We start from the raw sequence: 26909 nt of genomic DNA, 5'->3' as shown, positions 1-26909 counted from the left end.
GAAACGCTTCGCCACACAGTGGCTTCATCAGTCCAATACAAAGAGGAAGGCGTAAGGAGAGGAGGAGAATGAGGTAATCAGTAACCTGGAGTCGATGTGTTCAGTCCATCAATCTACAAGATTGATGAATGGTTTGAAAAACCGACAAGTTGAAGATTGAGACACCTATGCAGCACATGGAAATCTTTATTCAGGAAACGCTTCGCCACACAGTGGCTTCATCAGTCCAATACAAAGAGGAAGGCGTAAGGAGAGGAGGAGAATGAGGTAATCAGTAACCTGGAGTCGATGTGTTCAGTCCATCAATCTACAAGATTGATGGACTGAACACATCGACTCCAGGTTGAGGGACTGATTACCTCATTCTCCTCCTCTCCTTACGCCTTCCTCTTTGTATTGGACTGATGAAGCCACTGTGTGGCGAAGCGTTTCCTGAATAAAGATTTCCATGTGCTGCATAGGTGTCTCAATCTTCAACTTGTCGGTTTTTCAAACCATTCATCACAAAAATTAAACCCTGTTTATACCTTACAGGTATAATACATCATCTTCATTTCATCAAATTCACATTACACAGTTTCAACGAAACAACAATTGAGAATGAGAATAGTTTATATAATCTTTTTAAGAGTTGTGTTTTATAGCTTTACATAAGTGTACACACTTATGTAAAGCTATAAAGTTTTTATCTATTCTAAATTTTGTGCCCCTATATTCGCATAAAAATTTAGATTCAGACATACATAAAACACCAATTAGGTATATATTTTTTGATTGATGCCCATGTTAAAGTAAAGGCTGAACCAGTTACCACATGTTATTTATCAATTTTGCTTTCCTAAACAAATCCAATGATTTTTATGAAAGGATTAAGTTCAATTGAATGACATTCAGGATTTTGTTATGTTTATTTCTAATATATGTATATCAGTTTTTTTGCATGGCACACTGCCTGCTTATAAATTTATTATTTACAATTTTAGAAGTTAATTACATATATAAATTGTTACAGATAAGAAATATGTTAGAGGCATATAACAGGCTACTTAAGTTCACAGATATAGCCAGCTGCCTAGAACCAATTATTTTAACATAAATATTCTTTGAATTAGAAATAATATATATAGTATATATATATATATGGCATGATTACCAAAGTTGAGCATAAGTAGAGTTAAAAGAGATTTATTACATTTAACACATGAAAACAAAATTAAATAGAGATACTTGAGGGGATCTGCTAAAGACTAGTGCGATACTTGTGAATAATGGTCTAATGAGAATGACTTACTCTTCACTTCATCAATGTTACTCTATTGACCAAAATTTTTGTATGATTTGTGAGCTTGAAATTAAAATTTCTACAAGATATGACTACAACTAAGCAAAATGAGCTCTTGATGAATAGGTTAGCATCTTCCTGAAAAGAGGAGTGTATATCTTCAAGAATGCCTAAAATAATGACTTGCATACTGTGGTCCAGAGGATATATGACAGTGGTTTGTGCTGATAATACTGTTTTCACATTTTGCTTCCATACCCACACCTGTGACTGGTTTCAAGTAATTTTCTACCCTCACAGCCTGGCCTAAGGCTGTTACCAAATGACAAATTTTCCTCAACTGCAATACTGTTGAATTCAGACATCAAAAGAATGGCAGTAATCAAAAACAAAAAGAGTCACAGGTTTCATCTCAAAGTAGTACAGAGAAAATGTAGATCTATGACTGATAAATATTCTTATATATTTTGGAATACTGACTCTTCATAGAATTTTAAATTGTATCCATAAAGGATTAAGAGGCAAAAACAGATTTTAATTATGGTACTCAGATAACTGACAATCCTAGATATTAAGAATTATCAGGTAAGTGTTGTCCTAACAGCCAAACATTACACTTTGACTAGGTACGAGTAATTTGCCAGAACAATATTGCTACATTTACTGCAATGAAAGCTCTACTCCATATGATTTTTACAAATTCTTAAACCTGCTGTTTACTAGTAAGGGTGGTCATTAAATAAGGAGAAATGTTCCTATTATTTAAAGCAATAAAACATTGTAAAAAAAAAAAAGGAAAAAAAAAAAATTGCCCCACTATAAAGAACTTGATGCATTTATATTTTTACAAATTTATATATGCCCCAATTCTGCCTGCTTCCAAGAAATACTTTAGTCCAAAATGCTTTTCATACTGAACTACATTCGGTTCACTAATTAATTTATTGCAACAATATATTACAGATAACAGTTACAGATGAATTTCCTTGTTGCAAAACCTGTAGTCACTCAGCTGCTACACAGAACAGATACACTTTATAAGTAATCATAGTAAGAAATTGTGAAAAACTGGAACTTCATAGACTATGACATGTGTGAATGTGGTTTTCTTAATGCCTTTCCAAATGTAAGCACTGTGCCTGAGAAATTTTATTATCAAATGCCCGAACACTGATGTTCTATGCTCCTCCTCTATGTCAAACCAAAGATGTAAAAATTGACAAAGACAATTTATGTAGGATATCTATTTTTTATCTACCTCAGCAGGAGACAGCCAGTGTTAAAAAATCTTATTATACCACCTAAAGGAACTACCATAAGATTAACTGTAGACAGTATATCTAAACATGCCCTTTTAGCCTGTTTCTTTTTATATACCCTCATAGAACTTATTCCTTGCAGGATGCCAGTTGCCTTTCAATCACCAGCCACCATGAAAATTGCCATGTCCAATCCATAATGAATTATTTCCCTTGATTTGCTGTCTCCAACCATCAAACCTTTTATATTTCTCACCAAGATTGGGTTACTCATTTTTATTAGGAAATAATTCCTACCAAACTGTCAAGTATCTTGATAATCAAAATACTGTACAGTACATCACTTGCATTCTCTCATTTATTCAGTGTTTTAATTATTACTGATCATCCAAAATCATTAATATCAATAGAAATGGCCAGACTCTGAAACATGCCTATTCACCTGTAAATATAAGAAAATTTTTTGCTGCAGTGTGTATTGGTACTTATACAATATTCTGTGATGCAACAAGCTAACAAGAAACAAGTGTCTTCATATGCACCTTAATCAATTTGAAAAGGCTTTAAATTCCAAGTGCTTTTGTGATCTCTGACTCATGTTCTTAAAGAAGTTCCTTGAGAATATAAGTGAGATATCACAAATGCACTTGGAGTTTAATTCCCTTCAAACTGGTTAGATTACAAGATACCCTACCAGTGTATATCATGAATTAATATTCCTTTATTTGACACATTCCAGAACGAGTCCCATATAACCTTTTTCATGCCATTTTGAGACCTATTCCTTAACCCTTTTAGGGTCGGTCCTGTATTTATATGCCAAAATTCTAGGGCCTTCAAATCTAGTTAAAGAAAGCTGGTAGGCCTACATATGAAAGAATGGATCTGTGTGGTCACTGTGCGAAGTATAAAAAAAAATCCTGCAGCATGCAGTGCATATTGAGGAAAAAAAAACTCCAACCGTGTTTTTGGTTTAAAACAGCGACTTTGCAATGTATTTTCGTATGGTATTCATTATTATATTCTCGTTTTCTTGGTCTTATTTGATAGAATGGAAGATATATTACAGAAATAGAGATGATTTTGATTGGTTTCACGATGAAAAGTACCTTGAAATTGAGCTCAGATTGGTGGAAATGTTTGATTTTTGCCATTATTTAAGAGTAAACAAATCACGCCACACGTTCAATACATGTCAACTGGTGAGTCTAATATTCTTTCACAAGTGCGCTGATATTATTTATACCATTTTTGCAATAATGCAGTAGTCTGGATAACAGTAAATCTATTTTTTGTGAGAATAAAAATTCAAAATGGAAAGCAAGAGTAATATAAGGGGCCTGGAGAAGTGACTAATGAACAGAGAAAATGTTATTTTAGTGCCAGGAATGTCTGCCTTGTTTATTCTGGACCCTATTTTGAAATTAGCATCTTCTGAAATTTGGTTGAAATTGGCCAAATTGCCAATTTGACCACTTTATTGGATTGCTGAAATCAGTAAATGGGCAGTTTCTTGTACTCAATTGATAGAACAAATGGAGTTTTAGCAAAATAGCTATGATTTTAGTTGACTGGAACAATGGAACTGGCCAAAAATAGGGCTCAAAGTGGGCAAAATCGCCGAATGGTTAACTTCGTGAGAACATATTTTCATATGTTTTCCATCGAATTTCAAACTTTTGGTGTCCATCAGGAAAAGATTCTCTATCATTTCATAATAAAAAAAAATAATTTTTTTTTCTTTTGTGAAAATTTTTCAACCGAGAGTGAGTTAAGGAACGGAAGTCTTGACCTTCAAAGGTCTGGTAAGGTAACATATTCTCACCTTGCTACATTTACTACATGCAGTACTCTTAAAATCTGAGCTGATGCAAAAGTGTCAAACACCATGAGCATTTCTCTTAAAATCAAATTCTTAAAAAAAAAAAAAAAGTCTATGTAAGTATTACGTTCACAAAAATGAATATATACTACGAAGACAAAACTCTTGTGATTCACTAGCCCCACTTTTCCAATAAACCTCCACAATGAAGATGGAGGAGGGAAGTAGAAACTAGTAACCTACAATTTTGAAATGCAATGATCTTTTGATAATGTCAGGTATAGAATTATGCAGTAATTATGGAAGTTAAGGCCTATATTAACAGCTTTCTGAAGACGTAATGTATTACTGTTTATGCAACACAGATTGAATAATTCAAGCATTTATAATTTTAATATTTTTAGTTATACAAATAACATATTAAACCTAAAATTCTGTATGAGAAATCAAGCTTAACAATATGCAATGGCTAAAATACTCATGCAGCAAAAATGTTTCAGTATAATACAAAATGAATAGAATGGAATAAAAAGCAACAAAACCAAAATTAACAATCTCGAAGTACATCTTTAACAACTAAAACCCATACAGTTAATGCACTATAATAGTAAAAACAAACAAAAAGTTAAAAGAATCATTCATTACAACTTTAATCCAGTGAATATGGAAAATAATTTGTACATGCCTAATTTAATTTACTGATGTATACCATCTGCAATCCTGTGTCCAACTGTTGTATTTAAAAACATACAATAATAAGCTGGAAAGGGGTCTAGTGACTAGATGTTAGATTAAAACATGATGACTGTCTGAAGGATCTAAACTTGTTGTCTAAGAAAAAAAAAAAAGACACGTCTTGACCAGTGTATTCATAACGAACAATCCAGACAACCTCAATGCTAACAAATATTTCACACAAATCCATTCATACTTCTCTTGCAGCAATACTCAAAATTATTAGTAAAATAAATCTAAAATTTTTGTTTAATAAATTATTTTTTTTTATTATTATTATCACACTGGCCGATTCCCACCAAGGCAGGGTGGCCCGAAAAAGAAAACTTTCACCATCATTCACTCCATCACTGTCTTGCCAGAAGGGTGCTTTACACTACAGTTTTTAAACTGCAACATTAACACCCCTCCTTCAGAGTGCAGGCACTGTACTTCCCATCTCCAGGACTCAAGTCCGGCCTGCCGGTTTCCCTGAACCCCTTCATAAATGTTACTTTGCTCACACTCCAACAGCACGTCAAGTATTAAAAACCATTCGTCTCCATTCACTATTATCATTATAATCAAAAGAAAGTGGTAAACCTACTAGGGTCATATAATGTGAGCATATAGACCAAAACTTCCAGTACTGAAATTAACAACACTAACACATTTAAAACAGACATGACACTCCTCTTAAAAAACACCCACACCTTTCACTCACTGCAAGTACAATTCTTATTCTTTCAACAAACTGGCTGTATACCACTGAAGCAGGGTGGCCCAAAAAGAAAAAAGTTTCTCTTTCTAATTTTAGTAATGTATACAGGAGAAGGGGTTACTAGCCCCTTGCTCCTGTAAGTACAATTATCTAATAAAATTTAAACAGACTAGCATAATAAACATACTAATCTCTTCTTTCCACTTTCAGTTCCCCAAATTTCTTGGTAACATTTGAGATTTCTTTCTACAATGCCAAACAGCCCTGGTCTAGGACCAGGCTTAGGGAGAGATGACCACTGGAATCAACAAATAGAATGTTGCTGGTTGCAAATAGTTGAAGCTATTTTTAAAATCCTAGCAAGACTCATAGTAAAAGGCACATCATAATCTGTTAAGGCATACTGAACTTCACAGAAACATGTCCGCCTAATTTTTAATATTCTGCATGTACATTTGGAAAGCTCTGATTATCAGTTGTTTTCATATAGAAAAATAATAAAGGAAAATTAAACAGGAAATAGTGCATGTGGAAAACTTGGCTTGTAGCAGGCTCCTTCAGTCAAATTGTAGTGCTCAACAAATTTTGACAGGAAATACGCAATAAATTTTGAGGGCAGTGTGATTAAAGTCATTTTTAGAAAGGGAAAGGTAATGTGCACCTTACATTTTGGGGTGGCACTATTTAAACAAAATTTGAGGTAATGTGCACAAAAAAAGTTTTTAAAGAAAGGGCTATGTGCAATCTCTTTAATGCTATAACAACCCAACATCAACAAATCTTCAAGTTAGTGTTTAATAACAATAATTCTTTGTGGTACCATTTAGGATTAACAGCTGCCATAGTCAACATGAACTATGTTTATTACCAATGATTTTGGGTAGGGGCAAGTGTCTGAGAATAAAATCAGAACTGGAGAGAGCAAACAGAAGTGCAGTAAATTCAGGAACTATTCAGAACTTTAAAATTTTACAAGTATTTGTAACTTATAAATGGATTTTGTAGACTTGTTTGATTGTGCTGCAATTTTTTTTTTTTAGATTCAGAAATTTATAATAATGTAATTAATATACAAGAGGTCACTATACAAAAAATTTAACAAACCATTGCCATCACCCAATGGTTTTTTTTTTTTTTAATAAATGATCAATTGCATATTTGAGAAAGAAGTTTTTGTTTAATGATATTTTTTATTGTATTTTTATCAAGTACCAATAACAAATATCTATTGATATAGATGCATATTTTTCAACCTAAAAAATAAAAAAAGCAGAAATTCAAGTGAGGAATAGAATACAAAATCCACCAGTTTATCTATAGAAAATACTGTACAATGGTAATTATAAGTATCAACATTATTTTATCTGAAAACTAACCTAAAAATTAAACTACTATGAGCCTTACACTACATTTCCATAAGCCTAATTTTCCTACCCATAGCTGGGAAAATTACCCTAACTCAAAACATAGCTAAGACTCATCATAGCTAATCTTGAAAGTCATCAGATAAGAGGTAGACACTAGAGGTAAGGCTCTGTCCAGTATCTACAAGCTCCAGAGCTGGGAGTCTCCTCTAAAGTTGAGAGTGTGGTGAATGCAGCTCGCAGCTTGTTGCGATGTTTGACATCTCGTGGCTTAAGGACCGACCTACAAAGTAAAATCAAACTATTAGACGTGTATTTTTACAAGTAAGATACAGAAAAAGCCACTTGGGCTGAAGATTTACATCCCCATGTGGCTCGTTCTACACTGTTAAGATTGCCTGTTTGTGACTGTACTGCATAAGTAAGATATTCAGTATTATAACAATGTCTCTATTGAGCCTACTACTATTTAATGTTGATTGCTTGTGAAGAAAGAGCAGCCATAAATTGTGGCTAACCATCTCTGTATTAAAGCATTTAATGATATGTATTGAACATGTTAAAGTGGAAGTGAAACAGAATTCTTCCTCTGTAAGCCATGCGTGTCGTAAGAGGTGACTAAAATGCTGGAAGCAAGGGGCTTGTAACACTGTCTCCTGTATAAGCTCAAGTTTTTTTCTTTTTATGTTACCTTGCCTCGGAGGGATATGGCCGGTTTGAGAAAAAAATGTTAAATTTGTTTTTTAATACACCGGCCATTTCCTACCAAGACAGGATGACCCGAAAAAGAAGAAACATTTTCACCATTGCTCACTCCATCACTGTCTTACCAATACTTGAGTCCTGGAAGTGAGGAGTACAGTGCCAGCACTCTGAAGGAGGGGTGGAGTTATGTTGCAATTTTTGAACTGTAGTATCGACAAACCTCTAGTAAGACAGTGATGAAGTGTGATGATCGTGAATGCATTATTTTTTGTAACCCTGCCTTGGTAGGAAACAGGCACTGAGATAAAAACATAAAATTAATATCTAAGAATGTGCAATAAATAAACACCATACAAATAAGTTGTTAAATCTTCAGCTGACAGCTATGAAACAGTAATTCAATTTTGACTTACAAGGTTCTATATATAAATGTTTCAAGTTCTTCAGATGTATCAAGCACTTGACAGTCACTGTAGTGTCAGATGAGGAACATACAGTGTCAGAAGAGCGACATACATAAAGTGTCAGAGGAGGAACACACAAAGTGTCAGAGCAGCAGCATACATGAACTGTCAGAGAGGAGCATACAAAATTTTTTTTTTTTCAGCAAGTTGGCTGTCTCCCACCTAGGCAGGGTGACCCAAAACGAAAGAAAATCCCCAAAACGAAAACACTTTCATCATCATTCAGCATTTTTACTTCACTCATGCATAATCACTATTTTTGCAGAGGCACCTAGATACAACAGTTTAGAGGCATACATAAAGATACAATATAAAAAGCAACCTGAAATATAATAAACTCCATATGGAATATAATATCAGGGCCCCAATTACAGTGGACCCCCGGTTCATGATATTAATCCGTTCCTGAGAGCTCATCGTAAACCAAAATTATCGGAAAGCGAATCAATTTTCCCCATAAGAAATAATGGAAATCAAAGAAATCCGTGCAAGACACCCAAAAGTATGAAAAAAAATTTTTTACCACATGACTCTGGTGGCTCTGGTGGCCTGGTGGTTAACGCTCTCACTTCACACGGTGAGGGCCTGGGTTCAATTCCCAGCCAGAGTAGAAACATTGGACGTGTTTCTTTCCACCTGTTGTCTATGTTCCCCATCAGTAAAATGGGTACCTGGGTGTTAGTCGACTGGTGTGGGTCGCATCCTGGGACACTGACCTAAGGAGGCCTGGTCACAGACCGGGCCGCGGGGGCGTTGACCCCCGGAACTCTCTCCAGATAAACTCTCCAGATGATATATTAAGTTTAATGCAATACAATAATTACAATAACAATAGAATAATCACAATAGAATAATTGACACTTACCTTTAATGAAGATCTGGTGATGATTGATGGGATGGGAGGAGGGGAGAGTGTTGAAGTTTTTAATGTTTAGAAGGGGAATCCCCCTCCATTAGGACTTAAGGAAGCAAGTCCTTTCCCGGGGTTACTTCCTTTCTTCTTTTAATGCCACTAGGACCAGCTTGAGAGTCACTGGACTTCTGTCGCACAACACATCTGTCCATAGAGGCTTGTACCTCTCGTTCCTTTATGACTTTCCTAAAATGGTTCACAACATTGTCAGTGTACAGGCTGCCAACACGGCTTGCAGTAGCTGTGTCAGGGTGATTTTCATCAAAAAAGGTTTGCACTTCAAGCCACTTTGCACACATTTCCTTAATTTCAATAGTTATTAGCACCTTGGTCTCGATGGGTTGGCACTAGAAGCTTTCTTGGGGCCCATGGCAACTTATTTTGCAGAAAAAAAGCACCAAAAACAGTGATAATATGGATAATATAGAATGTACCGAATGTATCCTTAGATGCGCGCGCACTGGCTGGCTTGTAAACACTGGACACGTCTCGTATGAATCGTATTGCATACCGGGTTTTGTAACGGGAACTGAGGCAAATTTTTTGCGATATAAAGCTTCGGATACCGGATTTATCGGATACCGATGTCTTCGCGAACCGGGGATCCACTGTACATGTATATACCATCCTATTGCAAATCCCTCCAAAGTGCAGACATCCTACTTCCCATTTCCAGAACTCAAGTCCGGCTATATAAAATAAATGGCTTCCCTGAATCCTTTCACTAAATATTACCCTGCTCACACTCCAACAGCTCGTCAGGTCCCAAAAACCATTTGTCTCCATTCACTCCTAACATGCTCATGCACGCTTGCTGGAAATCCAAGCCTCTCGCCCACAAAACCTCCTTTACCCCACCCCTCCAACCTTTTCGAGGATGACCCCTACCCCACCTTCCTTCCCCTACAGATTTATATGCTCTCCATGTCATTCTACTTTGATCCATTCTCTCTAAATGACCAAACACCCTCAACAACCCCTCTTCAGCCCTCTGATTAATACTTTTATTAACCCCACACCGTCTCCTAATTTCCACACATCGAATTCTCCGCATAATATTTACATAATGAATTGCAGAAATATCTCAGACAGAACAGAGGATTTAAAAAAACATAAATAAACTTACCGATGGTTGGAGAACATGCGTGTTGGAGTTAAAATAGATTTCTGACTAAGTCCTGTTGCCTCTAAAAACTTTTCATATTGTCCACTACCAATCATGGCAGCATTGGCAGATCCACTATTAACACTGAGATCAAGTTTACCTTCTTCACTGATCTTACTGTCCAACTGCAGGGAAAGAATACAAAACAAACACAATAGAGTTAGCTATTAAGAAACCTCAAAATTATTTAGGGATCTTTATTCATTAGAAAATTATTCATGTTCTCTTCCCAAAATTTGAAGTACATATATGTATAATTTCCTGCAATATAATAATAAAAAAGAAGCACCAGACATGAAAGTAGAATGTATAATAAGATTAATATAAACACATCTAATAATGTATTTCCTCCTGGGGCAAGTATTGGTATCATTATTTTTTTTAGGAAGATGCAAACTGTAGTAAAATTTCATGAGTAATCACTAAATGGAGATATTTTGCTTCTTCCCAAACATACTTTTAAGTGCAGGTGAGTTATGGTTAAGCTGGCATGTTGTATCCCTTCTTACATTATAGTAACTCCCACTTTGTTTGGCAGAATATTCAGTTCACATTCTGAGAGTCTATGGTTTGATCTTTGGCACAGGTAGAAATGTTAGGCATTTTCTTTACACCTGCTTCCCCTGTTTGCCTGGGTGTTATTTGACTGTTGTGGGTTGCATCCCAAGGATTTCAAAGCCTATCCCTTAGATAGGGATAGGCTTTGAAATGAGCTGTGATAGAACAACAACTCAGCCTGTAAAACTGACTTCTGTATAAAAAAAAAGCATTACAAAAAATGCTTATGCAGATAGCAAAGGACGATGAAAATAATGTAAAAAATTAATATTCAAACCTTTGTTTCTGCTCCATCTCCACATCGCCTTTGTTCTGAGACTGGCAAATTTTCTTTTCCCCTTCCTCCTTCATCATCTCGATCTTCCTCTAGTTCTAAAGAATCAAGTGTAAACTCTTCAAAATTCTCTGTCATGTGATCTCCATCAGACTCTATGATGAGGTTGATATTGTGTCGCGACCGAGGCACATTCATGGCTGCCCTTAAACTCTCTGACAACTGCCATAAGAAAAAAAGAGTTTTAGCAGAATGCTGTACATTTTTTGTTACATGATTATTTTAAAAGCTCATATAAACTATCTGCAAAATATACATTAATTATAGTGGAATTAACTGTCTTAAATCATATACCATTAAGTAAATGAAAAAGTATTTTTGTATATGTACAAAAATTCCACATTACCCAAACAAGGTAAAACACATACTGTAAATACACAGTTTTACTCCATATTCTATATACCATAGCTGTGTGACCCTTGTAGGTTTAGTGCTTAGTTAGGGTTATAATAATCAATATACCATATCTGAATATTATATGGGATCTTAGTGTTAAACTTACTTGAATACATTTAAAAATAAGACCCTTTAAGCAAGGTGGCTTGATACCAGTGAGGGACAACTGATACAAAGATGTGGATTTATCCTCTCCTTCCTTGGTATTAAACATGACTGCTTTCCATTCTCCAGGTGCTACATGACCCCTATGGGTTTAGTACTTATCTCTGATTAAAATATACAAAATTTAAAATATGAAACGGTTTTTGACTTACTAAGTGATCTTCATCAGCAGATGTATTTACAGAATCAAGGTCAGTCTCTAACACTCTGTCTCCATCTTCTATATATCTACTATTCTTCTCAAAGTGTTCTAATGTGTTCTTTTCTTCATGCATAAGAGTAGCTTCCTCTTTTCTCTCCTCTTCTACCAGTTCCTTCACTAGTAACCCAGATGCAAATTCCACATTCGAGTAGATATGCTGATCTTCTGGGATGTCAACCTTAATGAAGAATAGTATATACTATAGTATATATTGGTGGGATATGGCCGGTTTGTTGAAAAAAAAAAATGTACTGTATCATGAACTTGTGTTAAGTACAAATGAATATCACTGCTTTACACATAATTTTTTGTTAACACAGTATGCATTACTGTAAGGCAATCAGTTAAGATTATGTATATCTGCAGCGCTTGTTTCTCCTGAGAGTTGATGGCCGACTATATGAATAAACAAACATTTCAACCACTCATCAACTTCAACTTTATTTCAAAGAAATTAATATTATTTCAAAGAAATTAATATTTGTAGAAATCCACAGGATTGCCTAGCTATCACAAAATGGAAGCTGTCAATATACACAGCATTTTGCAACAAGAAAGAAATTTGTAGAAAGAGTAAGGATTTTACATATAAAAGAAATTATTATAAAACTACCATAATTAGAATGCTTCATAGTAAACCTTAGAAATAATAACCCTCCAAAAAATCTGACATTCACTTAAATATAGTGAATAGCGCTACAATAAACACTGCACGACCTTAACACATTTAGTGCTTAATTTGATCATAATTATAATGAAAATAAAGAAATAGGGATTGTAAACAAATTGATTACAGTAATCATTTTATTTTAGGTAGTAGGTTGGTAGACAGCAACCACCCAGGGGGGAACTACCGTCCTGCCAGGCGAGTGTGAAACGGAAGCCTGTAATTGTTTTACATGATGGTAGGATTGCTGGTGTCTTTTTTCTGTCTCATAAACATGCAAGATTTCAGGTACGTCTTGCTACTTCTACTTACACTTAGGTCACACTACACTGGGATGTACAAGCATATACTATATACGCACTCCTCTGGGTTTTCTATTTTCTTACTAGTTCTTGTCCTTGTTCATTTCCTCTTATCTCTATGGGGAAATGGAACAGAATTCTTCCTCCGTAAGCCATGCATGTCATAAGAGGCGACTAAAATGCCAGGAGCAGGGGACTAGTAACCCAAAAAGATAAACTTTTGTTTTTCTTTTTGGGCCACCCTGCCTCGGTGGGATACAACTGGTTTGTTGAAAGAAGAAAAAATAATTTTATGAGAGGTGTAACTAATGAACATATGTGAAAAAAATCATTCAAGAGATTAGGGTGAACATTCTAAAAGTAGATATTGTAGATGGCGGGAATATTTTGAGGAACTTTTAAATGTCGACAAAGAAAGGGAGGCAGTAATTTCATGCATTGGCCACGGAGGTGTATCATCTTTTAGGATGTGAAGAAGAGTAGGATGTGAGTGTGGGGGAGGTGCGTGAGGCATTACGTAGAATGAAAGGGGATAAAGCAGCTGGAACTGACGGGATCATGACAGAAATGTTAAAAGCAGGGGGGGCATATAGAGTTAAGAGTGGTTGGTATTTTTGTTTAATAAATGTATGAAAGAGGGGAAGGTACCTAGGGATTGGCAGAGAGCATGTATAGTTCCTTTATATAAGGGGAAGGGAGACAAAAGAGATAGTAAAAATTATAGAGGAATTAGTTTACTGAGTATACCAGGAAAAGTGTACAGTAGGGTTACTGAAAGAATTAGAGGTAAGACAGAATGTACGATTGCAGATGAGCAAGGAGGTTTTAGAAGGGGGAGGGGATGTGTAGATCAAGTGTTTACATTGAAGCATATATGTGAACAGTATTTAGACAAAGGAAGGGAAGTTTTCATTGCATTTATGGATTTAGAACAGGCATATGATAGAGTGGATAGGGGAGCAATGTGGTAGATGTTGCAAGTGTATATGGAATAGGTAGTAAGTTACTAAATGCTCTAAACAGTTTTTATGAGGATAGTGAGGTACAATAATGTTGAAGGATAAGCTATGGCAGGAAAAGAGGGACTATAAATGTATTAATTCAAGGATTATGCGGAGTAAAATAAAGGTTGGACGTGGGAAGTGGGTTATAGTAAGCGTATATGCACCTGGGGAAGAGAGAAGTATAGAAGAGAGAGAGATTTTGGGAAATGTTGAGTGAATGCATGGGGAGTTCTGAACCAAGTGTGAGAGTATTTGTGGTTGGAGATTTTAATGCTAAAGTGGGTAAAAATATTGTGGAAGGAGTAGTAGGTAAATTTGGGGTGCCAGGGGTAAATGAAAATGGGGAGCCTTTAATTGAGCTATGTGTAGAAAGAGGTTTGGTAATAAGTAATACATATTTTATGAAAAAGAGGATAAATAAATATACAAGGTATGATATAGCACGTAATGAAAGTAGTTTGTTAGATTATGTATTGGTGGATAAAAGGTTGATGGGTAGGCTCCAGGATGTACACGTTTATAGAGGGGCAACCGATATATCGGATCATTATCTAGTTGTAGCTACAGCTAGAGTAAGGGGTAGATGGGATAACAGGAAAATGGCAACAACAAGTAAGAGGGAGGTGAAAGTGTATAAACTAAGGGAGGAGGAAGTTCAGGTGAAATATAAGCAACTATTGGCAGAAAGGTGGGCTGGTGCAAGTACGAGTAGTGGGGGGGTTGAAGAGGGTTGGAATAGTTTTAAAAATGCAGTATTAGAATGTGGGGTAGAAGTTTGTGGTTATAGGAGGGTGGGTGCAGGAGGAAAGAGGAGTGATTGGTGGAATGATGAAGTAAAGGATGTAATAAGAGAAAAAGGTAGCTTATGAGAGGTATTTACAAATCAGAAGTGTTATAAGAAGAGTAGAGTATATGGAGAGTAAAAGAAAGGTGAAGAGAGTGGTGAGAGAGTGGGACAGGTACTGTCAAGAAATTTTAATGAAAATAAGAAAAAAATTTGGAGTTAAGCAAGTTAAGAAAGCCTAGGGAACAAATGGATTTGTCAGTTAAAAACAGAGTAGGGGAGTTAGTACATGGAGGTCTTGGGTAGATGGCGAGAATATTTTGAGGAGCTTTTAAATGTCGACGAAGAAAGGGAGGCGGTAATTTCATGCACTGGTCAGGGAGGTATACCATCTTTTAGGAGTGAAGAAGAGCAGGATGTGAGTGTGGAGAAGGTGCATGAGGCATTACGCAGAATGAAAGGGGGTAAAGCAGCTGGAACTGACAGGATCATGACAGAAATGTTAAAATCAGGGGAACACATAGTGTTGGAGTGGTTGGTATTTTTGTTTAATAAATGTATGAAAGAGGGGAAGGTACCTAGAGATTATCAGAGAGCATGTATAGTCCCTTTATATAAAGGGAAAGGGGACAAAGGAGACTGTAAAAATTATAGAGGAATAAGTTTACTGAGTATATCAGGAAAAGTGTACGGTAGGGTTAAATTGAAAGAATTAGAGGTAAGACAGAATGTAAGATTGCGGATGAGCAAGGAGGTTTTAGAGTGGGTAGGGGATGTGTAGATCAAGTGTTTACATTGAAGCATATATGTGAACAGTATTTAGATAAAGGTAGGGAAGTTTTTATTGCATTTATGGATTTAGAAAAGGCATATGATAGAGTGGATAGGGGAGCAATGTGGCAGATGTTGCAAGTATATGGAATAGGTGATAAGTTACTAAATGCTGTAAAGAGTTTTTATGAGGATAGTGAGGCTCAGGTTAGGGTGTGTAGAAGAGAGGGAGACTACTTCCTGGTAAAAGTAGATCTTAGACACGGATGTGTAATGTCTCCATGGTTGTTTAATATATTTATAGATGGGGTTGTAAAAGAAGTAAATGCTAGGGTGTTTGGGAGAGGGGTGGAATTAAATTATGGGGAATCATATACAAAATGGGAATTGACACAGTTGCTTTTTGCTGATGATACTGTGCTTATGGGAGATTCTAAAGAAAAATTGCAAAGGTTAGTGGACGAGTTTGGGAGTGTGTGTCAAGGTAGAAAGTTGGAAGTGAACATAGAAAAGAGTAAGGTGATGAAAATATCAAATGATTTAGATAAAGAAAAATTGGATATCAAATTGGGGAGGAGGAGTATGGAAGAAGTGAATGTCTTCAGATACTTGGGAGTTGACGTGTCAGCTGACAGATTTATGAAGGAGGAGGTTAATCATAGAATTGATGAGGGAAAAAAGTTGAGTGATGCATTGAGGTATATCAGGAGACAAAATATGTTATCTATGGAGGCAAAGAAGGGAATGTATGATAGTAGTACCAACTCTCTTATATGGGTGTGAAGCTTGGGTTGTGAATGCAGCAGCGAGGAGGCGGTTGGAGGCTGTGGAGATGTCCTGTCTAAGGGCAATGTGTAGTGTAAATATTATGCAGAAAATTAGGAGTGTGGAAATTAGGAGAAGGTGTGGAGTTAATAAAAGTATTAGAGGGCTGAAAAAGGGTTGTTGAGGTGTTTTGGTCATTTAGAGACAATGGATCAAAGTAGAATGACATGGATAGTGTTTAAATCTGTAGGGGAAGGAAGGCGGGGTAGGTGTCGTCCTTGAAAAGGTTGGAAGGAAGGGGTAAGGGAGGTTTTGTGGGTGAGGGGCTTGGACTTCCAGCAGGCGTGTGTAAGCATGTTCAATAGGAGTGAATGGAGACGAATGGTATTTGGGACCTGACGATCTGTTGGAGTGTGAGCAGGGTAAAATTTACTGAAGGGATTCAGAGAAACCAGTTATTTTTATATAGCTGGACTTGAGTCCTGGAAATGGGAAGTACAATGCCTGCACTCTAAAGTAGGGGTTTGGGATATTGGCAGTTTGGAGGGATATGTTGTGTATCTTTATACGTATATGCTTCTAAACTGTTGTGTTCTGAGCACCTCTGCAAAAACAGTGATTATGTGTGAGTGAGGTGAAAGTGTTGAATGATGATGAAAGTATTTTCTTTTTGGGGATTTTCTTTCTTTTTGGGTCACCATGCCTCGGTGGGAGACGGCCGACTTGTTAAAAAAAAAAATTGGAGTGAGACAAGTTATGGATGTAATATCCCTATTAGCTGTTTAGAATGACATTGTGGATGTGTGCAACACTTACCCAATTTGCAGCATCAGCATTATCTTTCACAGCTCTAAGGATGACATAATTATCCTCTTCCTCCTCCTCCTCCTCCTCCTTACTTTCTTCATGTTTTAGATATTTAGAAGGGCCATCACAGCTGCCCTGAGTCACCACACGAACATTTTCATATTCGTGATCACTGATGGCATCACTGTTATACCCGCTTGTCACCTGAAAGTAGTTTTAATTAGATTGGAATCCACTGTTTAACTTAGCACACTTGAGTATTGATTCTCAATGTAATGTATTTCAATGCAATTAAATAAAGCTCATTAGCCTGAAAGAATTTCTAACTCATTTATTATATTCAAAGAAAAATGTTAGCATAAAACTTCTAAAGGTACAGTATATGTATATCTTAGTGAATAATACTGTAAAATACATGAATATTACACTTTTTTTACAAATTATATAAATAAACATTTGAAATTTCTACACAAATAACCCGCACACAGAAGAGGGGAGCTTACGACAACGTTTCGGCCTGACTTGGACCATTTACAAAGTCACACTAACAAAAAGGAGAGAAGAAGGGAGTATATATAGGCCAGCAGACAGGGACGAGACAAGAGAGGTAGTAGGAAAAGAGGAGGAGAGGTAGTGGTAGAGGTGGTAGTAGTAGTAGAAAAGCATTCGTATCTCCCTCTTTCTCTGTGCTCTCTGCATTTGTGATCCTCAGTTCCTTGAATCAGAAATTTCCACTCTTCATAATTCATTTTCCCATCTTGACTACCATTCCCATTTCTGGCGCTCACCAGACGGAGGATCGAGCCTCCAACACGTCTTGCGCTGAATGACTCACTTGGGTTTAGCGCTTAACATGGATTAATTTATATTATATTTTCTACTCCTGAGAACTCTCCTGTCCTCTGCCTTCCTTGCATTTCCGGTCTTTCTAATCTCAACAACTCTCTCCGTTCCTTAGACATCAAACTTACTTTTCGCCACTAATCTAGTTCATCTTCACACTAATCTAGTTCATACCTCTCCACCCTCTATAGATGCTCCTGGAGTCTAGTCTATTTCTTATTCCTCCTGTCCTCTTCAGTACTTTGGAGAACTGGCCATTCTCTTTCTGACAGACTCAGAGAGCACAAAAGTAGTGTTAGGCTTGCTGACACCAACAATGCTCTTTTCTGTCATGTCATAGATCACAGTCATCCTACTGACTGGCCTTCTGCTAAAACTGTCTACCCTACTTCTAACTTTCAGTCACCGTCTGGTTGAATCCTCCCTAATATCTATCCCTTGTATGGATCTTAGTCCTGGCTTTATCTTTGTAGATGCCTTCCTTTCTCATTACATTGTAAAATGCTCCAAACTGCAGAACACCCACGACTTAGCCTGATTCTTTTTTTATCTTTTCCCTTTCCCCTTTCCTCTTTTGGGTTTTCTTTCTTCTGCCTTGGGTACTGTCCTTTATTTATCTATTTTTTCTCCCCCTCTGTGTTCTTGCTCCTACCCTTTGTGGGCCCCTAGCTCCATTGTAGTGCTCCTCTTTCTTAGTATTCAACTGACCCCACTACTACTACTACGTACTACCACCTCTACCAATACCTCTCCTCCTCCTTTCCTACTACCTCTCTTGTCCCATCCCTGTCTGCTGGCCTATATGTACTCCTTCCTTCTCTCCTTTTTGTTAGTGTGACTTTGTAAATAGTCCAAGTCGGACTGAAACATCGTCGTAAGCTCCCCTCTTCTATGTGCAGGTTATTTGTGTATTGCTCCAGTCATGGTATTGTGCCTTTTTTGTTATTGAAATTTATATCATGTAAATAATGCAAGAAGTCATTTATAATTATAATTCCATTTTTTTAAACAAAATTTAAATCCTCCACAATGCAGAATTAACATAATTTTATGATATAGGTATGTTGAAACTAGCAAAATTTACCTCATATTCATCCATGATGTAGGCCTTCGTGCTATGATCATCTTGTCTTACTGACTCAGGAGAAGAGTCACTAGAAACACTACTAGCATGAAACACTACATTTCGGGAATTAAGACCTTCCTCAAACTGCCTTGCCAAACGTATAACTCGAGGAGTTGTTGGTTTTAAGGTGGCTTCAGGAGACGAGGGTTCACTGCTACACGAGCCACCTGTAGTTGTTGCATCAGATTCTTCTTCCAAGAGGCGGCTAATGGTAGAAACAATAGTACACTGTTTTCCACCATAACTTCTAACCAAGTGCTGACCTCTCTGATTATTTTGTTGTCCTCGTACAACACGACTTGTGACTCGGGGCTTTTCAGCAATAGGCGGTTTGTGGAACACCCGATCAGTTGTAGCCCTAACTGAAGCCACATTTGGATTGACAGTTTCAGTGGGCTGCTTCCTGTTATTCTGAACATTTGTATGATGATGTACCTGTTGAGATTTCAGGAAATTTGAGCCATTATTGCAATTTATTAGCTCGGAAACACTAGTAGCTACACGGATCATGCCAGATGATGATTTACGGCTGGATGGGGAACCTGAATGAGACTGCCTGTGTCCTTTACTACGTGATGAAGAACTTTCTTCTGAAGATTCAACTCTACTCATTTTTAATCTTGGTTCCAGGTGCTCTGTATCTTCTCCAGGATCAATGCATACTTCATTGAACTTTTTCAATTTGTTTATTAATCGTCTATTATCTCGTCTCAAACGATCGATCTCTTGTCTTTGAGCAGATATGACATGATCTCGTTGAGCCAGCTGCCCAACAATTCCCTTCTGTTCTCGTCGCAAATGTGCTTCCAGCAACAACAATTTGCTTATCACTGCTTGTAACTGGGCATCTTTTTGACTTTTTAATCTTGAAATAATCCTCTTACTGTCCCGAACCTGTAGCAGAAGAATAAATATTAATACATACAAAATACTCAACAATTAAACTAGTAAACCCTCGATATAACGGACTGTTAAAATTATAGACAAAATCCAGTTAAATTGAATTTGTAACTTCTTTATTTTCAGTATTTATTGAAGTACATGTGCAAATTGTGCATACAGTACATATTAGGTATACAGTAGAGTAGTGCAATTTTTTTTGGTTATTTTTAACATTATGTATTCTGATTTATCGAACACTGGACAAGCACCTAAAGTCAGTTCCGGATCAGCCGGGCTGTGGCTCGTACGTTGGTTTGCGTGTAGCCAGCAGCAACAGCCTGGTAGATCAGGCTCTGATCCACCAGGAGGCCTGGTCACAGACCGGGCCGCGGGGGCATTGACCCCCGGAACTCTCTCCAGGTAAACTCCAGGTAAACTGGGACAATCCCCCCATTAGCCCGTCACACTGAGGATTTACTGTAAATAACATTAATTTGAAACGACAGATGCTTTGAGCCTTTCATTCCAAGACTTCCCACTAATTTTCAGAACAGCGTACTGTACCATACCCGAAAAACATAACCATACAGTTATTTTCCTGCATGTAAAGCTTTTAAAAAATCTCATACAATTACTATGCCTTATATAGCCAAGGTCTGGAACAAGGGTAGACTTTGGGTTACTGACAGGTGGTGGTTTGAGTGTACTGGTAAACTAAACTCCAAACACCTTTCCCCTACAAAACTATTACCCAGAATACAGTGGTCCCTCGATAATCGTAGTTCTCGGGAATTGTAGATTTCGGAAATCATAGGGATATTTTCGTATAAACATGGGCTCGCTAATCGTAGGTTGACTCACGAATAGTAGTTCGTCTGGGACGCGTACGCACGGTGTGAGCCAGGGCGGCATCCCTACCCAGCCAGTCTGGTATTGTTTACCAGTGAGCGAAGGTCCCCTCACGTGCTCCTATGAAATATTTCATAATATTCCACTCATTTTAGTGCTTGCAAGTACTAAATAAGCTACCATGGCTCCAAAGAAAGCTCCTAGTGCCAAGCCTGTGGTAAAGAAGGTGAGAAATACGATTGAATTTAAGAAAAACATCACTGAACAATATGAAAGTGGCACAAGTGCGGCCAAACTGGCCAGGATGTATACAGGGCCGGATTAAGAAGTCTCCGGGCCCTAGGCTATTCAGACTGGCGGGGCCCCTTTGAGTTACGGGTAAGCGAAGCGACCCCTTCCAGCTTGGGGGTGGGGGTGGGGGGGTCGGTGTGAGCCTGTTTAAGGTCTAATTAAATACATTCTGGCTATTTAGATTAAATTAATAGGGAAAGTACATTAAGACAACCAAAACCATTTACCAACAGCCATTATAACTATCTTGTTAAATCATGCATTTTAAAGAGAATAAACTCAAGACAGCATAGTATTACTAGATTAGGCTATTAAAGTAGTGACATCATGTACCTATTATATTCAGCATAACCACTACAGCACTATTATTCCCTTTATAAATCACTGACCATTATTGTTATCATTGCATCATGCATAAGACTATCAAATCACATAAACTCAAGAAAGTAAAGAATTTTTTATATTCACAGGCACTTCTTAAATAAACTTTTTTCTGGATTTCATATTGGCAAAATCATCAATTATATTCTGAAAATCAATATTTCTTGTTAGATCAGACTCAATGGTCAACAAGGCTAGGTTACACAATTTGTCTTGGCTCATTGTTAAACGGAGCTAGTTTTTCACTCTTTTCAAAACAGAAAATGAACGTTCTCCTTCACAGCTAGTAGCTGGAAGTGTTAGGTAAAGGTGATACACTATGTCAACATTAGGGAAGGTTTCTGAGATACCTGCATTTCTTAAATGTTTCAAAGCAGCTGAGGGTGCACATTTTTCAGGTGGAGCTTTAATCTGATTCATATACCCAGAAAAATGAACTATTTCTTCAACAAATGTGTCCTGAACATCTGCTGAAAGGTGTTGTTGCAACTTTAATGCAGCTTCTCTCAATTCTGCATCTGGCATAGTAGTAATTTTGAACAGAAATCCAAACTTGTCATTGAGATTCTGGTAGATTTCTTTTCTTTTCACCAATTCTGTAATCAGTGAATCCAGAATGACGCAGTATGTAGCTGTCTTACACTTCTGCCTTGGTAGCAACACAATTTCATTGTCTGGCTCTTCAAAATTGCGTTTCCTCTTCCTTGACCCCTGATGATCAGCCCGGTAACTGTAGTCTTTCACCAGCAGTTTAGCTTTCTCTTCAAACATTTCAAAAGCTTCATCATTGCGAAGTGAGCTTACAAATTCCACTAAGCCTGCATAGAGGTTAGCACAAGTAGCCATTTCAATTTCAATTTTCTGAAGTGTCTTGTTTGTGGCATTTAACCGTTCCAGTATACAGTCCCAAAGCACACAGAGTAAGGCCAATTCAAAATCTTCCAATTTTGATGCTAAGCTGGCTGCTTCGCTTCTTGTAGTTGCTATCTGGTCTTCATCCTCTGCTATTTGGATCAAAGCAGAACGTATTTCAGCAAAGCTGTCTTTCAAAGCATGTGTTGCATCATGCTGCGCTGACCACCTTGTTGTTGATAATGATTTGATGACATCTCCATGAATGGTTGACTTGAGTATACTCCACCGATGCGTTGAAGCAGAGAAAAAATTAAAGAGTGCTTGTAAAAGTCAAAAAAATGAAACTGCAGCGACACAACACTCCGCAGCACATGACCCAACAAGATTAAGAGAATGTGCTGAGCAGGGCACATATTCAGCAAGTGGGTTGATTTGCTTGATACGGGCTTGCAATCCATTATATTTACCCGACATGTTACTTGCATTGTCGTAGCTCTGGCCACGGCAATCCATAACAGAGAGATCATGTTCAAGCAGAGTATCCAGTACTACATTCATCATTGTTTCTCCATCATGGCCTGAAAGAGGAATGAATTTTATAAAGCGCTCTACAGGCTTACCACTGGAGTCGACAAAGCGAACAATGAATGTCAATGAATGAATATGTGAAATATCTGGTATTGAATCTACACTTATTGCAAAGTATTTTGCAGTTTTCACAGCTGCTATGATGTTATTGAGGACCTTCTTAGTCATCAGTTCAATAAATTCATTGCATATAGTAGATGACATGTAAGATACAGTGCCTCTTCCTGCATTCCCAAGGCGTGACACATGATTTGCTAAGAATGGATCGAATTGTGCTAACAGTTCTATGATCCCTAGGAAATTGCCATTGTTTTCCGAACCAAAAACCTCATTTTCTCCACGGAAAGCAAGTCCTCTTAGAACTAAGAATTTTACAACAGCAACAACTCTTTCTAGAACTTTTCTCCAGTAAGTGCATTCTTTTTCAGTTTGATTTTCCAAATGAGAATCCAATAAGCCTTTTTTCTGTGCACGAAATACACTGGCTAAAATGCAGCTCCTGTGAGTGGTGCTGTTTTCATGTTCCTCGAAATGCTTGGAATTTTTCCAGTCATTGAACCCCTGTGTGAAGGTATTTTCTTTGGTAGAAAATAGCTTGCATGCTGAACAGTACACTTTTCCTGAGCTTTCAGAGTATACCATCCATTATCTTTTCACAGTTTCTGAATTTGCAAGCTTCCTATAAAACATAGATGACTTTAAACAACAATGACTTCCATCATCATAAATCCTTGCTGATTTCCTAAAGTCAATGTTCAGAGTTTGACTGAAGTTTTCTGCAATGAAAGCATTACGTAGAGAATCTGGGATTACATTTGGCCATGAGGCAGGAACTTTTAAGACAAATCCTGTGGATGAAATGTCCGTTGAGACATTGAGAGGAGACACAAAAGAAGTAGATGCTGGCTGAGAAATAATGGAGGGAGGGCTTCCTGTATGATCTGACATATCTGCAGATTCAACTGTACTGGTAACATCAGAAACTGTTTTCATGAGCATGTCTGTGATCTTTCTGCAGCTTCCTACATCTTTCTTTTTCTGTTCTTCTTCTTGAATTTTCTTCTTTCTTTTCTGTGACCCACTCGCATAAGAACGTCCAACATCACGTTCACGAGATGCCATAATGAGGATGTATCACTGTCTGTAATCATGCAAATACAAATATTTCATTATCAATTATTACTAATTTTTTAATTATTATTAAAATTTTTTTCTGTCATTTGGGGGGATATGACCCTTGTAGCCCCCTTTCCTCTGGCTGCGTATCTAAAAATTCAAAACGTTACCAGAAAGGAGTCATATACAGAACTTTTACCATAGATTAGGTTAGTGATTTGGGCTATGAATATTTTACTAATTCATCCTCCTTGATCTCCAATTTACTTAAACAGAAATCATACTGAGTCCAAGAACAATGCACAATGGTATTTATATTACCATTTTCATAACTAAACTAATCATTATGTTTTGCATGATATATGGCCTACCACCATAGATAAGGACATGAGAATTGAAGAATGCAGGGACAATTTTCAGTTTCACCCAACCATCGATTTTCTGATGTGGCTTATGTGTTTCTGGGGAAATATGTAGTAAATTAATTGATGTTCTACATCACTTCCATCGCAACTTGAAAACTAAGCATTTGCGACGGAAGTGATGTAGAACATCAATCAATCGAGATCTGTTATTGAAATGATAAAGACTTAAAGACAGGACAAAGTGCTTTTAAAACCTACAAACGGAAGTCAGTTTGCATTTTTAGGATTTTCTTTATAGTATTTTTTACCAAAAATGCATCTTTACTGGTCCATGCGTCTTTACTGGTCAAGTAACCCTATCAGGTACCTCCCTTAAGTAAGTAAGTAAGTTTATTCAGGTATACACAAATACAGTTACATAGAATTATCATACATAGCAGCATATGTGTAGAGAACCTAGGATAACCCAAAAAAGTCAGACACAGTGACTTATTTCCATTGGTGTCCTTAACATTTAGAGGCGAAAACAAACATTTATCCATACACATCAATGTCTATCAACAACACTTCAGTTAATTTGTCACAGTACAAGTCTAGATAACGTGTAATTACTACAGAAAATTGGAGAGGAATCTCCCATACTCACCCATTAGCGGGAAAACACAGCTGTTCTGATGTAAACAAAGGCGTGTTGAGTGTTGCCATCTATGGTTAGGTTTATTTATTTTTATTTTATTTTATTTCATTATTTATTTTTGTTTTGATTAATTTTTAAAAATCAATTTTACTCTCCAAACACTTGAACTTTTTAGGTAGGGACCCCTTTGCACTTGCACCATGTGCGCAGTCTTGGATGAGCTCCTGAACCCCTTGGACCGCGGGGCCCCCAAATGCGCGGGGCCCTAGGCAAATGCCTAGTTTGCCTATGCGGTAATCCGGCCCTGGATGTATAAGAAACCCTACACAATCGTATGTTCCATAGTGGCCAAGAAAAAGGAAATCAAGGATGCTGTTGTTGCAAAGGGGGTAAATATGCTGACAAAAATGAGATCACCAGTACTCGAAGATGTTGAGAAGTTATTATTGGTGTGGATAAATGAGAAACAATTAGCAGGAGATACTCTTATGACTTCGATTATTTGTGAAAAGGGTAGGCAGTTGCACAACGATCTGGTAAAGAAATTGCCTGCAAATAGTGGTGATGTGAGTGAATTTAAGGCCAGCAAAGGTTGGTTTGAGAGATTTAAGAACCGTACTGGCATACACAGTGTGGTAAGGCATGGTGAGGCTGCCGGTTCAGACCACAAGGCGGCTGAAAAATATGTGCATGAATTCAAGGAGTACATAGAAGCCGAAGGACTGAAACCTGAACAAGTGTTCAATTGTGACGAAACAGGCCTCTTTTGGAAGAAAATGCCAAAGAGGACCTTCGTTACACGGGAGGAAAAGGCAATGCCAGGACACAAGCCTATGAAAGACAGACTGACGCTCAAGTTCTGTGCTAATGCTAGTGGGGATTTCAAAGGGAAGCCATTACTAGTGCACCATTCTGAAAATCCCAGAGTGTTCAGGAAAAACAATGTTATGAAGAGTAAATTGTGTGTGTTTTGGAAATCTAATAGTAAGGCATGGGTCACAAGGGAAATTTTCGTCGAGTGGTTCAATGAAGTGTTTGGCCCTAGTGTGAAGAATTACTTCCTGGAAAAGAAATTGGATCTCAAGTGCCTGCTAGTAATGGACAATGCACCTGCTCATCCTCCAAACTTGGATGACCTAATTTTCGAGGAGTTTGGGTTCATCACAGTAAAGTTCCTGCCCCCGAATACCACTCCCCTCCTCCAGTCCATGGACCAGCAGGTCATTGCAAACTTTAAAAAACTCTATGCCAAAGCAATGTTTCACAGGTGCTTGACTGTGACCATAGACACTCACTTGACTCTAAGAGAATTTTGGAGAGAACACTTCAGCATCCTCCATTGCATAACTCTTATAGGTATGGCTTGGGAGGGAGTGACTACCAGGACTTTGAACTCTGCTTGGAGAAAATTGTGGCCAGATTGTGTCCACAAGAGGGATTTTGAAGGGTTTGGGACTGACCCTGATGAGCCTATGTCTGTTGTTAAATCAACTGTGGCACTGGGGAGTTCCATAGGGTTGGATGTGAGTTTGGAGGATGTGGAAGAGTTGGTGGAAGACCACAACGAAGAGCTCACCACTGAGGAGCTGCAAGAGCTTCAGCAGGAACAGCAATAGATCGCAGTTCAGAATCTTGCTGCAGAGGAGGAGGAAGAGAGATGGAAGAAGGTGCCTTCTTCAGAAATTAAAGAGATTTTTGCTATGTGGGGTAAGATGGAAAGATTTATGGAGAAACATCACCCTGACAAGGTTGTTGCAAGCCAGGGTGGCAACATGTACAGTGACAAAGTCTTGGGCCATTTTAGGGAAGTGT

At 37.5% G+C, this 26909-nt stretch overlaps 1 protein-coding gene across 2 annotated transcripts in view; it reads right to left on the bottom strand.

Annotated features, from left to right (window-relative positions):
- Positions 1-893: 893 nt before the first annotated feature.
- Positions 894-26909, bottom strand: part of LOC128694807 (uncharacterized) — a 214619-nt gene continuing 188603 nt past the window's right edge. For both annotated transcript variants that reach the window (XM_070094325.1, XM_070094324.1), the window contains 6 exons: positions 19092-20027; positions 17174-17368; positions 12015-12242; positions 11245-11463; positions 10371-10534; positions 894-7445 (listed from right to left, as the gene is read on the bottom strand). In XM_070094325.1, coding sequence (XP_069950426.1) covers positions 7319-7445; positions 10371-10534; positions 11245-11463; positions 12015-12242; positions 17174-17368; positions 19092-20027 — 1869 coding nt within the window. In that variant the 3' untranslated portion in view covers positions 894-7318. The remainder of the gene's footprint in view (positions 7446-10370; positions 10535-11244; positions 11464-12014; positions 12243-17173; positions 17369-19091; positions 20028-26909) is intronic.

Source organism: Cherax quadricarinatus, chromosome 45, assembly GCF_038502225.1.
Source record: "Cherax quadricarinatus isolate ZL_2023a chromosome 45, ASM3850222v1, whole genome shotgun sequence".
NCBI classification, from domain to species: Eukaryota; Metazoa; Arthropoda; class Malacostraca; order Decapoda; family Parastacidae; genus Cherax; species Cherax quadricarinatus.
This window is presented reverse-complemented; position numbering and strand designations above follow the sequence as displayed.